The 16,309-nt window shown below is 40.6% G+C and overlaps 1 protein-coding gene across 1 annotated transcript in view; it reads left to right on the top strand.

Annotated features, from left to right (window-relative positions):
* The window catches only part of FREM1 (FRAS1 related extracellular matrix 1), a 172,737-nt gene that overhangs the window by 39,707 nt on the left and 116,721 nt on the right, over positions 1 to 16,309 (top strand). Inside the window, exons 8-10 of the mRNA XM_056117277.1 lie at positions 3,500 to 3,844; positions 4,685 to 4,827; positions 15,763 to 15,959. Of these exons, the coding sequence (XP_055973252.1) occupies positions 3,500 to 3,844; positions 4,685 to 4,827; positions 15,763 to 15,959 (685 nt within the window). The remainder of the gene's footprint in view (positions 1 to 3,499; positions 3,845 to 4,684; positions 4,828 to 15,762; positions 15,960 to 16,309) is intronic.

Below are 16,309 nucleotides of genomic sequence, written 5' to 3'. Positions count from 1 at the left end.
CCTTGTCAGAGAGGTTGTCTAACACTACAGTACTGTTGGTGTCATCTGGGCTAGACTCTTCAATATGAAAGTTTGGTGGGCTTTTGCGTTGCTTTACCATTGTGAGAGGTGTGGTTTAGTCCTTCACGTTCACTGTTACTATTCTGCTTGATATGCAGTGTGAGTTAAGATAGGCTTATGAGTTATTGGCTACTGTGCTTCTAGTGGCTGAGATAAAATAGAGAAGTTTCCATCTAAGAAGGTAGCTTATGGTTCCCCTGGCATATGTAGTGGGAAAATATTTCGCGGCCGCTGATGCGGCCGCGGCTCCGGAAAGAGTCCCTGGCACTGGTGAGGAGTTGGGAACGTCTCCAGTTTGGAATTGGAGCCGTTCAGCTTTGTTGCCCAGAGCTGGGCCTCCGTGCCCGTCCCGCGCAGCTCAGGGGTTGAAAACCGGCTTTCTAGGGGCTGGATCTAGGTGCGCATGCCCAGAAAGGGTCCCAGGCCCTTGGAGGCGGGCTGTACCTGTTTGGAATTGGAGCCGTTCAGCTTTGTTGCCCAGAGCTGGGCCTCCATGCCCGTCCCGTGCAGCTCAGGGGTTGAAAACCGGCTTTCTAGGGGCTGGATCTAGGTGCGCATGCCCAGAAAGGGTCCCAGGCCCTTGGAGGCGGGCTGTACCTGTTTGGAATTGGAGCCGTTCAGCTTTGTTGCCCAGAGCTGGGCCTCCGTGCCTGTCCCGCCTAGAATTAAATTTTTAACTAGATGATGACTTTGGGGTCTGGGAGCATCTGCAACTTGTTTGATCTCCTTCAAGATTTATTTATGAGTCTCTGGATCATTGCAGGTTAATGAGCTTATTTGGTACCAGAGCCAGTTCATGGGCATGACTTCCAGGCTCATAGAAGAATAAGGGGATGAGGGGAGGTAGCCTATCCCCGATTCCATGAGAGTCTGGAGATTTTGGTCACAAAAGCTCCATGCCTGAGTTTTTCAACAGATTCATTCCTGGATGAGGCTCACCCTGAGCCTGTGGAGTCCAGCCTTAAGCATGGCAGCAATTGGGTTATGGAGCTTTTCAGCTACAGGGGCTCTGTTTGGGAGGGTGGAAGGCTCACCTGAGCCCCTCTGGTATGCCCCTGATGAGATTCAGCCTGGTGTGAGATCTGGAGACATCTCTGCCTGAAACTTGCTTCTTAATATTTTAGCTGAAGCTCTATTAGTAGTAGTAGTTACAACAGTTTATAAGAAATACATTTATAATTACAGTTATTAGGATGACAGCTAATATAATGACCATAATAAAATATGCATAAAATTTATGCTAATATCCATTCTTTATAAGATCAGAAGATTTAATTCTGTTTTCCTCTCAGTTTGACTAATTATCAAGCAGACTTATTATTTATCCTCATTTGTGATTAAGAGCACTGCATTCAAAAAGAAAATGTTAGGCCACAGAGTGTACCGAGGTTAAGACACTTTTCTTGCACACAGTTGACCCAGGTTTAATCCCTGATACTGCATAAGGAGGGATTCCTGAGAGTAGAACTAATTTCTGAGCACTGATGGGTGTGGCTTAATTGTCTCCCTCAAATGTAATTTCTTGACAAATTGATTAGCCTAATTCTAGGTCTTGGGAATTCAGTTTAGATCGGGCATATGTAGGGCAGAAATTCAGCAGTATTTAAGATAAACCCAATGACATTGTCTAAAAATTTACGATTTTCTTTTTGTGAAAAGTTGTATAGAAATCAGAATTTTATATCCATGCTTCCACCAGCTTTTATCTGCTCTGCAAGTGGTCACAAGTTGGTGCCAATACAGATTTTGGGTCTTGACTTGAGGAAAATTGAAGGAGAAGGAACAATGAAAAATTTATGCTTGGAACTTGCTGTCTTTAACAATTCTCCCCAGGAGTTAAATACAAAGGCTTCCCATATATCTTCTACTAACTCACATACTACCCCTAGGTGCAATGGAATCTGGGTTCCTGAGTACTCTTAAATGGTCATATTGATTTCCATATAAGGATAGGAAGAAGCAGAACGTGACTATTGGGCAAGTAATTCATTGTGTCTGTTGTATTAGTATTTAATGATTATTTCAGTGAGTTTCCCCACTGCCACTTCGAAGTTCTTTAATACATCATTCTTCATAGAGAGAGTAGTGTCATCAAGAATTATTCATTTATTCTAAATGAAGCAATATTTGTCAAAACAGAAAGAAATAAAACAGAGTGCTGCTCTTAAGGCACTGATAATTCTGTGTTCAGAATGTTTCCTTTGTGCCAGATACAGTGCAAAGCATTCTTTATCCTTTGTCCTGTATCAACTACCTTCAATGATGTTCTAATTTATATTTACATTTACAACTGAGAAACCTGAGACTCAGAGAAGCTGACTTATTGAAAGTTTAGACCGAGCTGGGGGTTGAACTGAGGTTATTTGATACCAGAACTCTAGCTCTTGACCTATCTTAATGACTCTCAAGCCTTGTTGTCCATTAGACTCTTAAGGATGATTTGATCAAACATAGATTGCTGGCCCCAAACTCCAGAAATTTTCATTCAATAACTCTGGAGTATAATCCGAGAATTTACATGTCTGTTTCCCAGATGGCACTGCTAGTGCTAGCTTGGGCCAACTGCTCAAAAAAGTGCTGCCTTATAGGATGAAGTTAATAAATAATACACCATAGCACTGTCCTCCCATTGTTCATCAATTTGCTCGAGTGGGCACCGGTAACATCTCCATTCTGAGACTTGTTCTTGCTGTTTTTGGCATATCAAATACTCCACCAGGAGTTTGCCAGGCTCTGCCGTGCGGGTGGGATACTCTTGGTAGCTTGCAGGGCTCTCGGAGAGAGACGGAGGAATTGAACCTTGGTTGGCCGCATGCAAGGCAAATGCCCTACCCGCTGTGCTATCGCTCCAGCCCAATTAAAAAATAGTTAACATTAATTATAGACTTACTATTATTTATATTCATTCATCTATACCAGGCAGTATGAAGAAGGTTATTTTATTCCTATCATAGATGATACTCAAATAAATACTTTGCCCATGTCTGCACCCTGGCATTGTTAAACTTGATATTTAATATCAGATAAGCGGACTCCAAATCCATGAAACTATTGTTTTTCCAGGCAAGAAAAGTGCTGTAGCATTGTAGCACTGTCCTCCCGTCGTTCATTGATTTGCTCAAGCGGGCACCAGTAATGTGTCCATTGTGAGATTTGTTGTTACTGTTTTTGACATATAGAATATGCCACGGGGATCTTGCCAGGCTCTGCTGTGCAGGCGGGATACTCTTTGTAGCTTGCCAGGCTCTCTGAGAGGGATGGGGGAATCGAACCCTGGTCAGCGGCATGCAAGGCAAACACCTTACCTGCTGTGCTATTGCTGCAGCCCAAGAGAAGTACAGCACTTCCTTAACACCCTAACTGGTAGTGCTGCTTTTTCTAAAGCTGCTGTCCCTGTGTCTTTGTCTTGGCTCATCTCCATCTCTGCTCTCTCCACCAGGAGGGAAAGGATTTCTCTTCAGTGTGACTGACCTTCAGTCTGGAGTTGTTCGCTATCATCATGATGACAGTGATTCCACCAAAGATTTTATAGTTTTCCGGATATTTGATGGTCATCACAGCATTCACCATAAGTTCCCCATCAATATTTTGCCGAAGGATGATAGTCCCCCATTCCTCATAACCAACATTGTGATTGAACTGGAGGAAGGGCAGACCGTATTGATCCAGGGTTCCATGCTCAGAGCTTCGGACATGGATTCCAGTGATGACTATATCTTCTTTAATATCACGAAACCCCCACAGGCTGGAGAGATCATGAAGAAGCCAGGGCCAGGACTGGTAGGTAAGTTCTGGACAGTTAAGACTATTTGTATTGGGGCTGGGGAGATGGCTTAAAGTGCTGGAGTGTAAGCTTTGCATCTGGAAGTCCCAGATTTGATCCTTGACACCACATGGTCCCAAGAACTATATGGAAGTGACCACTAAGCACCAAGCAGAAAGTAACATCTGATTACCTCAAATGTGCCCTCTCCCCCAAAAAGTATAATTTATGTCAGAACTTTTATTTAGGTAGATATCAAGTTTCTGAGATAAGATGATACTATTTCTGCTGCTGCTGCTGCTGCTAAAATCATTCCCATTTTATAGCTGGGAAGTCTGAGACTCAGAGCAGTGAAGATGACCTATTCAGTTATTCAATAGAAAGTTTTAAAACTGTATCTGGAATTAACGCTTAACACTGTGAAACATTAAGTCTTCTAAATCTATGCAAGCTGATAGAACAAATGAGACTGAAGAAAAATTTTGGCTTATTCCAGATTATTGTTGAAGAAAATTCATGAGTAATATCTGTTTATATTTTATTGTAATAATTTCATAGTCCCTTTTAAAAACCAAGAGGTTAGGAGTTGGATGAAATTGTTGTCAGGTGGTTAGCATTGGTTAAGAGTCTATTTCTTGAAAATATTTCTCTGACACTACTTTTGCTACATAATAAGACAGATGTTAAACTTAATTTTTCTGCTTTATTATTTAAACACAATATGAAAGAAATTAATGAAGATTTGTTGGGTCTATACAACACATTAGACAGAGAAAAGGTTTGGAGGCAAGTATAATATCATTATTTCCCAACACCAGGCAGATGATTATAGAAGTATGCGATGTTTTGTCAACCCAATAGGCTATCCCGTGCCTGGCTTTCTTCAGAGGGATCTATTTAACGGCATCATCTATTACCGCCATTTTGGTGGAGAAATTTTTGAAGATTCTTTTGAATTTATCCTATGGGACAGTCACGAACCTCCAAATCTCTCAGTGCCACAGGTAAGGGTAGATCTCTGAATTTGTCCCAAAATCTGTCAGCAAATATCAATTCTGGTAGATCTTAGTAGAGATTAAATGAAAGCTGTTTTTAAATTTTAAAATTTGAGATGCACTGAATTAAACAAAATTAAGCAGGTCTATTTTTTTGAACTCTACCACTTTTCTAATTATTTTTGTCTATTTTCATATAAGCAGTGCCTCCAATGATCCCTATATAGAATACCTTTAAAATGAGCTTAGCTCACTACTTACTCATGATGGTCCTCATTTGTTTTCTGTGGAATAGTTAAAGTGCAGACTCTGGAGCTAAAATGTCTGTATTTATCTTTAGTCATTAGCTGACTAATTAGCTGACTTCCCTGTGTCTCATTTTCCTCATCTGTAAAATAGGTACTAGCAAACTTCATTATGGAATCACTATGAGGGTGAGACAATAGTTATACTAAGAACAATAGTTATACTAAGACATTTGGTAAGCATTTAATAGGTAAATTAGCTATTGTTACTTTTGAAGGACTGGTTTACTGCAACTCAAGGTAGAAACAAATAAGTAGATTCTATATATACAATCTAGAAATAGGTTGAAGGAGATATTCTTACATAGAAATTACAGAAAATGGAGTCAGTATTGAATCGGAATGTCAATGAAAGGGGTATTCTTTGCAAGGAGAAGGAGGTTAGCAATAGAGTTGAGAAAAGGATAGCTAGAAATTGATTTTCAAATGCAATTTTAGACTTTGCTAGTAATTTAATATATAATGAATAAGAATCTAAGTAAATCTCAGACCTGTTTTAGAATGACTGAATAAGGCATGAGTTCTCGGTGATATGTTTCCTGTGATGTCACTGACATAAGTTAATACATAATTGAGCTGGTCATCTCTACACCAGGACAAGGGTAGAAAAAGGGGATAGATGATTGGGAAGAATGATGTCAGGGCTCAGAAATGAAAAGAAGCAAATGATTGATCTCTGTTAGGATAGAATGAACAAGGAAAACCTAATTTTTCTGTTTGTTGATTAACAATATTTACAAATAATATCTTGCCTTTTCATTAATATATGTTTTGACTTAATAGCTGAGTTGATTTGACACTCAAAACTGGCAACTATTAACAGGATTAATTCTATGTTCAGTATCTTCAAATGTTTCTGACTAGAAACACTGTATCACTTTTAGCAAACTCTTTGCCATTAGAAATCTTGGATTTCTTTTTCTTCTATAATATATTTTATAGATTACATTTTTCATATAAAATAGATGGCTTTCTCTAAAAAAAGGTATAGTCATGAAAACCTATTAAAACAAAATTATCTATAAATGTAAGCAATTTGTTTAAAACTAGTACTATAAATCCGGCCTGGAAAGATAGCACAGTGGGTAGGGCGTTTGCACGCAGCCGACCTGAGCTCGATTTTTCCATCCCTCTTGGAGAGCACTGCAAGCTACCAAGAGTATCCCACCCACATGGCAGAGCCTGGCAAGCTCCCCATGGCATATTTGATATGCCAAAAACAGTAACAACAAATCTCACAATGGAGATGTTACTGGTGCCTGCTTGAGCAAATCGATGAACGACGGGAGGACAGTGCTACTATAGATCCAGTTGTGCATTTATGTCTTATGATAGAGGGTGTCCAAAGTATTCATAATCACATTTGTCACTACTGTTGTCTTTGTATGTGAAGGGGGTGGTAGAAACTTATGGGTATATGAGAGAGGAAATGAACTTATATAACTTTACTCTTTCTTCATGCAACCACTGTTCTTGGCTCCTAGATTGTCTGCAGCTCAGGTTTGGGTACCTATTGCCTGCTTTACCTGACATTTCTACATGTACATCTAACAAGGCCAGTGGGCAGAAGCAGAAGGCAACAATGAAATGCCACTAGATGAGTACCATGCACCAAAGTGTGGCATTTATCAGAAGACAGACCAGAAAATGGATTGGACAAATTAACATTTGCAGTGACTATGAGGGCTGAGAAATAATTCTAAGTAATCTCAAAGTAGGATGCAAGATAAAGGATCAGGCAGGAATTCCAGTTGAAGGCAGGGAAAGAATTAAGAACCCAGGCTCCGAAAAAGTGAGGTAGTAGTTGGTGGCATAGCTGACAGAGAGTCAGACTCTGAGAGTCAAGGTCAACTGTCATTTGTACACTGATTTATCACTTGTTATTCAGATTTCTTTTAAGCTTGTGGTTGCTTGGACTTTGAGTAGACTGGGCGGTGGGGGGGGGGGGGTGTCAGACAAACCAGCCGCAAGAGCCCATTGTTTGATATGGACATAAGTTTTCCTCTATTAGGAATGGGTGTTTGATTATGTCTTTGTTACAACCAAATTTCAGTACAATGAGAACACTTTATTTCTCTATGGAATTTGCTAAGATGGGATTTTTCTCACCCACAGACACATACGCATAATTGTTTAAACATGAATAAATATGTAAAGTCACATCAAGTGAGGGCGTCATAAAGCATGTTGAAAAATGTGCCCACCAAGAATTACTACAGAGGTATAAAAAAAGCATTCTTGTACATTCTTTCATACAAAGAACACATTGGAGAATAAATTAGCATGGAAAATGGTCTCTTTGAAGGCACAATAACTATTGTTTCCTTATTAAATCCAGTTTTTCAATTAAGTGGAGCCTGGCTAATCCACACTATGGCTAGGAGGTCCCAGAGAGAATTTCTGAACTTTGTAGATTAGCAAAAAACTATAATTGGAAAAAAAATCATGACACAGACTCCAAGAGACTTGAGAAATGATTCTCATAGTGCTCCTGTATTTTGATAACAGGCCTCAGTTTTTAATTATTGAAATGCTTTATAATAGAGTAACAAATATGATATATACTTATAAAAGTGATGAAGGATGGACACGGGGAATTAATTTATTGATCATCCAATTCCAGAGACTTACTATACTGCAACATATCTTGTTTGATTCTTTTCACACTCACTATAATAGTCACTCCTGTGGTTTATAAGGAGCAGAGAGAACAAACATGAAACCCAAAATGGATAAATAATTGACCCCAGAGCACAGCTTCCGGGTTACTAGGCTGATGTTGCAGATTTTTCTGTATCATAAAATCTTTATTTTAGTTTTTGCTTTCTATACTAATTTTAAAGAGAATCTATTTATTTTGACATCAGGTATTTGGAACAAAATTTAAAAATATTTGCTGCGGGATAGCTCTCAAGTGGTGCCCAGGAAGCCAGTGGTCCCTACATGGGAGATTCTTTACCAACCCAGTCATTGCTTTAATGCAAGGGCCCAAGGTTGTGATGCTGTTTGGGCCCTTTAGAGTTGGTGAGGGAATACACAGGTCACTATGGCAGAGCTGGGTGCCTGCAGGGCCGTGGCCAACTGTTTTCCTAGGTCTCCAGGTTTGCATCCAAAGATGCTGAGGAGGACCTTGGAGTTCCTAGATTGTCACCCAGTTAGAGAATATGCTAGGTATGCACCCTAACACTCTTTTGTCTTCTGATCATTTTAATAGACAAAATAGGCATAGCTGATCTGTATTTCAGTGACAGTGTACGAAAAAAATCAAAATCAGAGTTTGAGTACTTTTGTGGATCTGGATGTAGAAAGATTCTTGATGCCAAGCCAAGCAAATTGTACCATTTTAGGAGAGGGCGAGCAATTGCTTTCTCAAACCAATCATGGGTTAGTGTAAACAAATTAATGACATGATAAATGCTGTTTGGCAATCCCCTTGCTTTCTAGCAATATCCAAAGCTGCATGTTTTAAAGAATTTTCTTAAATCAGGGAGTTGGAGAGAGAATATAGGAATTAAGGTGCTTGTCTTACAAATTGCACATTCTACCACTGAGTCACATGACCAAGTTCTCAATTTTGTGAATTTGGGAGACAGAGGAGAATATCTGGTGTTGTTCAAGGGTCATTCCTGGTTCTGGGCTCAGTAGACACTCTTGGGAATGTTCTGGTGGCCATATATGGGAATGTTCTGGTGGCTACTAGCAGAAATTGAATTGGGGTTGGCCGCCTGCAAGGCAAGTGCCATAACCTCTCTACCACATTTCTGGTCCTTCAACTTTTTCCTTTACCACTTTTCAAAATTAATTCAGCACTAGAATTTCAGACAACAAACCTGATTTTTTTGTTTGAACCTCATTTGATTCCAGCACTGCATATGTATATGTTCCTAAGCATTACCAGGAGTAATCCCTGAGCCCAGAGCCAGGATTTAGCCCTGAGCACTGCTTATGTGACTTCCCCACAAAAAATAAAAAGCAAGAATAAAAAAAATCACAGTACAACACGTTGTGATTCAATTAACAAACACTACCTACAAAAGGCCATGCCAGATCTTCTAGAGCTGTAGAAAGATATATATATATATATACATACATATATATGTATATATATATAGTAAAGTTGAAAATGCCACGTATAGTGGTGGATTTTATTTTTCTTTAATAGCTAAAGTGAATTGAAGAGTTCATACTATGTGATTTGCTTATAAAGAGCCATTGTACTAGTTGATACATTTTATAAAGCCCTGATGTTTAAAAATAGCTTGAAACTGACAATTTATTAAATGGGAAATCACATGAAGAAACATATATTTTTTAACATGTACTATGTACTAGATATTTTGTCTACATAGTCATATGTGATTCTTATAACAACTTTGTGAGGTTATATATGATCCTTATAACAACTTTGCTATGAAACTTAATTTAAAAATAAAATTGACATTCAAAAATATTGAGGAAATTATTTAAAATCAATAATAAATCAATAATTACTTGGACTGGAGAGATAATACTCTCTCCAGATAAGGTACTCACAATTGACTGAGGGTTAATCCCCAGCTCCGTATATGATCTCCCAAACCCTGCCAGTACTAGGTCCTGAGCACTGATGGGTGTGGTCCAAGCACAATGAGAAAGAAAGAAAGAAAGAAAGAAAGAAAGAAAGAAAGAAAGAAAGAGATGAAGGGAGGTAGGAAGGGAGAGAAAGGAAAGAAGGAAAGAAGGAAGGAAAGAAAGAAAGAAAGAAAGAAAGAAAGAAAGAGAGAGAAAGAGAGGGAGGGAGGCAGAGAGAGAATGAGAGAGGGAGGGAGGAAAGGGAAGAGAAAAAGGAAGAGAAATAAAGAAAAGATCAGTAATTACTAAATGGTTTAATCAGGACTTTATCTGCTCACTTCCCAGATTTCATGAGTTTTACATTATATTATAAGTTTTTTTTTGAAACTTTTGGTCTAAGAAATACTGACTTGTAAACTACTAATCAATAGCACAAAACAATAAAACACAGTTCATTGGCTAAGCCAAATTCAGGAACAACTCCAACTGCAAACTTTAGAGACCCTTTTTTTAAAAAAAAAGTAATATAATTTTTGTTTTGGGTCTATGCCCAATGATGTCTCTGCACTCAGGAATTTCTTCTAACAGTGCTCAGGGGCCATATGGGATGCCAGGGACTAGTCCCAGTCATCTGTGTGCAAAACAAATGCCCTACATATTGTACTATTGCTCTGGCCCCTAGGAACCTGTTAAGAAGTGTCTTTAAGGGTAAATCTCTTTGATTCCACTGTTCTTCCTGCATTAACATATGCCTCAGAGACCTGGGCCCTACGCAAACAAGATGAGAACGCCATTCAGGTCTCCCAAAGAAGAATAGAAAGAGCTATGCTTGGAATATCACGTTTCACTCAAATGAGAGAAAGAATCCGGAGTTCTGACATCCGTCGACGATCAAGGATCAGGGACGCTGTCTCATTTGCCAAGGTGTCGAAAATCAGATGGGCTGGTCACGTAATGAGATTTAAAGACGACCGTTGGACTAGAGCTGTTACTGATTGGATTCCACGGGATGTCAAGAGACCGCGTGGCCGCCCACCTACCAGATGGTCAATGACTTCTTCCTGAAGATCATGAACGATCGGTTTGAGGCCCTTCATGTTCCCGGAGCGAACAGATGCCATTGGGCTACACTAGCACGCGACAGGGACAAATGGAGACGTTACTGGTGCCCGCTCGAGCAAATCGACGACTAACGGGAAGTTAAGTGATTAAGTGATTAAGGGTCAAATTTCTGAAGAAAGAAAAGAAAGCATCCCAGAATGAAGACACAGCATAATCCAAAGCATAAAGATTTGTTTGAGAACTAGACCGGGTTTGTTTCCTGCAATTCTCGTGCTGAATTAAATTTTGAAAATTATGAAAGATAAGGTTGAGGGACTGGAGATGTCGTACAGAGTATATGGCACTTGCCTTGTATTGGATCCGCCTCTGGTAATGCTCCCGAACCATGTAGATGATGCTAGATGGTACATCCTGTTGATACATTCAGGGGTTCTCCTTGAGGTGAGAAAGCTTTGGATTCATTGCCTCAGAGGCAAAGGACCATTTTGGGATCGCAGGCACCCCATAATTTGTGAACATTGTTCCTGTATTAGGAGCAGTTCAACTTGGCCTCGTCTGCTCCCTTTGCTAGGATGTTATGTTGACTTAGTTACCTGCCACCCTGTTTCACCCACTGCAGCGCTGCCACGGTTCATCGACTCCCCAGGGATACTCATCGCCTGTGTTACACTTCCTCTGCATTGTTTCCCAGTCTATCACTGTCCCCTCACTCTCTAGCAGTTGTTCTTCCCTTTATCTACTCTGTAGTATTGGGAATGAAGATTGTTCATTATTAGCCAGTGTATTGATGAGTACTGGTGGCAGATTCTTCAGGTGTTTGGGTCTGACCTTGTCTGGGCTGGGTGCTGTTCGCATCTTTACCAATGAAATGGCGTGTTGGATTTCAGAAGGGAGAACATTGGGAATGACATATCCATCCTGTGGAATTTGGTATGTGGGCAGGTGGACATAGTTATTGAAGAGATCCGAGTAGAAGTTATGGATAATCTTCTCCATTGCCCTTCTGGAAGATGTAATAGATCCATCAGGACGTCGGAGGGCAGTCACTTTGGTCTTGTAGTTGGCGAAGGACAGGTGGGGTTGTGAATGCTTTTCCCGCTTCTACCGAATCAGCCAGCACTGCTGCTCTTCTTTCTTTGAGGACTTCCTTTATTGCTTCTCTGCACTGCTTTGCGAGCTCGGATGTTTGCTTGTGGTTGCCTGAGGCTTGCGGCCAGCCATGTTGGCGAATGAGCTTGAGAGTTTTTGAAAACAGGTGTCTTTTTGTGGCTTTCTCTCCCTTAGTGTTCTTCACACAATTATGGAGGTGCTGAAACAGTTGACCATATTCTTCGTCAATGTCGTCAATGAGGGCATCTTCCCATGTTCCTGCAATAGTGCCAAAGAGCTCCCAGTTGGTGGTCATTCTGGGAGTTCTCTTTTTAAACTTTGCCGCCCTTTCTCCCCACTCTGTGAAGTAGAATTTTGCACAAGGAGATGGTGGTTCGATCCCGTTTGGAATTTTGGGACAACAGTGACATCGGTCAGGCAAAACCATTGATTGAATATGATGTGATCAATTTCATTGTGGAATTGTCCACCAGGAGACTCCCATGTCCAAGGTTTAGATTCGGCCTTCTGGAACTGTGAGTTACCATGGATGGTCTTGGTCGACATGATGAACTCAGACAGTCTCTCACCCTGTTCGTTCCATTCTAGGCCATGGGTCCTGATGTGGAGTTCTTCACACGGTAAACAAACTCACTGAGGTTTCTTGGAAGTTCATGATGCCGCTCTGTCCAACGTTCATTGATTTAAAGAAGGCCTTTGATTCTGTTGAGACTAAAGCAGTCATCGAAGCCCTAGCCAAACAGGACATTCAAACTCAATACATCAGCATCCTCCATGAGCTGTACTATGGATTCACCAACAGGATCTCACCATTCTACAAGGAAGTGATCATTGACATCAAGAGAGGGGTTTGGCAGGGTGATACCATTTCACCAAAACTCTTCAGTGCCACCCTTGAGATAATCATGAGACAACTGGAATGGGAAGGAATGGGAATGAAGATAGACGGTCGGCAACTACAGCACCTCTGCTTTGCTGATGACATCATTCTAATAACATCAAACATAATCCTAGCGGCACGAATGCTAGCTGACTTCGACGGTGAGTGTGGACAGGTCGGACTGTAGCTGAATCTCAAAAAAGACAACGTTTATGAGAAATGGATTCGTTCTTAATTGCTAAAAGGCACATGAGAAAATTCTCTACATCACTAATCACCAGAGAGATGCAGATCAAAACAACAATGAGATATCATCTCACACTACAAATTTTGGCTCACATCCAAAAGAACAAAAGCAACCAGTGTTGGTGCAGATGTGGTGAGAAAGGGACCCTCCTTCATAGCTGGTGGGAAAGCCGACTGGTTCAGCCCTTTTGGAAAACAGTATGGACGATTCTCAGAAAATTAGAAATTGAGCTCCCATTTCACCCAGCGATACCACTCCTGGGAATATATCCCAGAGAGGCAAAAAAGTATAGTTGAAATGACATCTGCACTAGTACATTTACTGCTGCCCTTTCAGAATAGCCAAAATTTGGGAAAAAAACAAGTGCCCAAAAAACAGATGACTGGTTAAAGAAACTTTGGTACATCTACACAATGGAATACTATGCAGCAGTTAGAAATGATGAAGTCATGAAATTTGCAAACAAGTGGTTCTACATGGAAAGTATCATGCTAAGTGAAATGAGTCAGAAAGAGAGAGAAAGACATAGGAAGACTGCACTCATCTGGGGAATATAAAATAACAGAATGGGAGACTAACACCTAAGAATAGTTGAGATAAGTACCAGGAGGTCTGCTCCGTGACTTGGAAGCTGGCTGCACATGCTGGGGGAACACGCAGCTCAGATAGAGAAGGAAACACCAAGTAAAGGGTGTTTGGAGGACTTGCTCGGTATGCGAGATGTGAGCTGAAAGTAGATTATAGACCAAACACGACGTTCACTCAATATCTCTATTGCAAACTACAACACCCTAAAAGAAAGAGAGAGCAAAAGGGAATGCCCTGCCATAGAGATGGGGCGGGGTCGGTGGGAATCGGGGGTGGGGTGGGAGGGTTTAGTGGTAGTGGAGAATGGGCACTGGTGGAGGGATGGGTACTTGATCATTGTATAACTGAAACACAAACACAAAAAAATATGTAAGTCTACAACTGTACCTCATGGTGTTTCGCTAATAAATACATAAAAAATAACTTGCAATATGTAAAAAGGAAATGGACTCATTCTTGATGTTCCATTCACTCTCAATGGAGCAAACATCTCTGAATGCAGCAGTTTTGTGTACCTAGATCAAGAACTCAACATGACAAATGATGACGAATGACCTGGCACCTGAGCTGCACAGGAGGAAGAGAGAGGCATGGAAAGCCTTCAAGAGCATCGAAGGAATAGCTAAGAGGAAGAACCTCTGGCTCCGGGCACATCTCTTCAACTCCATCATTCTTCTTGTATTAACATATGCCTCAGAGACCTGGGCCTTACAAAAACAGGATGAGAACGCTATTCGGGTCTCCCAAAGAGGAACTGAAAGAGCTATGCTTGGAGTATCACGCTTCACTCAAGTGAGAGAAGGAATCCAGAGTTCCGACCTTTGTTGATGATAGAGAATCAGCGACGCTGTCTCGTTTGCCAAGGCATCAAAAATCAGATGGGCTGGACACATAATGCAATTTGGAGATGACTGCTAAACTAGAGCCGCTACCGACTGGATCCCATGGGACGTCAAAAAATCGCATGACTACCCACCTACGAGATGGTCAGACTTCTTCATCAAGACCCTGAATAAACGGTTTGAGGCTCTTACCGTATTCCTGGAGCGAGCAGATGCCATTGGGCTACCTAGCACTTGACAGGGACTAATGGAGATGTTACTGGCGCCCACTTGAGCAAATCAATGAGTAATGGGATGTCAAGTGATCAAGTGATCAAGTGATCTGTCTGCAACCCATTTGTCGTCTACAGCTGCTGTGGGAATGTCTTTCAGCCCCAAACGCCCCAGGACAACTGTTTCCGTGGAAATGTGACTGATTCAGACTTCCTTACATGTGGTCAATCTCAATTAATTTCAGTGCTGAGTATGGACCCCTGAACACCACCAAGAGTGCTGAGTATGGACCCCTGAACACCACCAATCTCTGAGCACAGAGCTAGGAGTGATCTCTGAACAACCACCAGATGTGTTCTCCATCTCCCCGCCCCCAAATTACAATGTTGAGAGCTTAATTATGTGACTCATTAGTAGAATGTATGATTTGCATTGCTGACTTTGATTCCTGACACTGAAAAAAAAACCCGTAAATTTGAAAAATAGTGTACCCAACCGGAATTTGAACAAGTCTCCCATTCCTGTGTAGTTGCTTAAAATTTTTAATAAAATGAATAACCAATCAGGACTTTTTTTTTTAGCAGTAACACTAAGGGTATGAAAAGCTTATTGGAGTTAAGGCGATGAGAGCTATTGACATGATTTCAGGGGAAAATGGTGAAACCTGGAGAGATGCTGGTAACAGAACACCAAGGGGTGGGAGTGGAGCATCGTGACTGCACAGGAATTTTTAGAATCAGAAAACTGAGAGATTTGGTGTTGTGAGTGTGTGGGTGGAAATAAAGGAACCAAAATTTATGTTAAACTTTCTAGAATCTATGTCTAAGTAGAAGGGCATAGAAAATGGGACGATAATGGAGTGGAAGTACAGAAATAAAACAAGTGCACATTTTGTGTATACTATGCCCGTTCTATAGTGCTTGTGATTGTATTAACTATCATTGTGATTATCATGTTCTTAAAATAAAAATAGAATATGGGCAAAGAATGCTCCAATTTTTCCTTTTTAATAGCATATGTCATTTACATGGAAGTATATGGTATATAACTGGTATCAGAAAAGATCTTAATTATGATTAGGTAATTATGGGGTTTTCTGTCATTTTAAAAATGTGTCGGGTTAATGGTTTAGATCATTTCTTTCAGGTGGTGACAATCCATATCACTCCAGTGGATGACCAGCTTCCAAGAGAGGCTCCTGGAGTTTCCAGGCATTTGGTTGTCAAGGAAACAGAGGTGGCCTACATAACTAAGAAACACTTACATTTTATAGATTTGGAATCTCATGACAGGGAGTTGCTCTACACAATAACAACGCCTCCATTTTTCAATGACAGCCACAGGTATCTTTAGAAGTTATCTAGTCTGCTTGTCAAAAGTTGTGTTCTGGGATTAGTCAAAAAATATAGTACTGTGGTTCAATTGCTTTGTTGCTCAGACATGAATTTACACTCGAGCATTTAATCTCAAACCTAACTCATGTCTCTCTTTATTTTATTTTATTTTATTTTATTATTCTACAATGTTTTCATGTTTTAGTTTTAGTCATACAATGATCGAACACCCATCCCTCCACCAGTGAACATTTTCCACCACCAATCTCCCCAGTATCCTTCACCCACCCATCCCATCTCTCCCTCTACCTCTTTGGCAGATAATTTTCCTCTTACTCTCTCTCTACTTATGGGCATTA

Source organism: Sorex fumeus, unplaced genomic scaffold (genome assembly GCF_029834395.1).
Source record: "Sorex fumeus unplaced genomic scaffold, SorFum_2.1 ptg000034l, whole genome shotgun sequence".
NCBI lineage: Eukaryota > Metazoa > Chordata > Mammalia > Eulipotyphla > Soricidae > Sorex > Sorex fumeus.
Note: the sequence above shows the minus strand (reverse complement) of the source record. Positions and strands in the feature narration are given on the sequence as shown.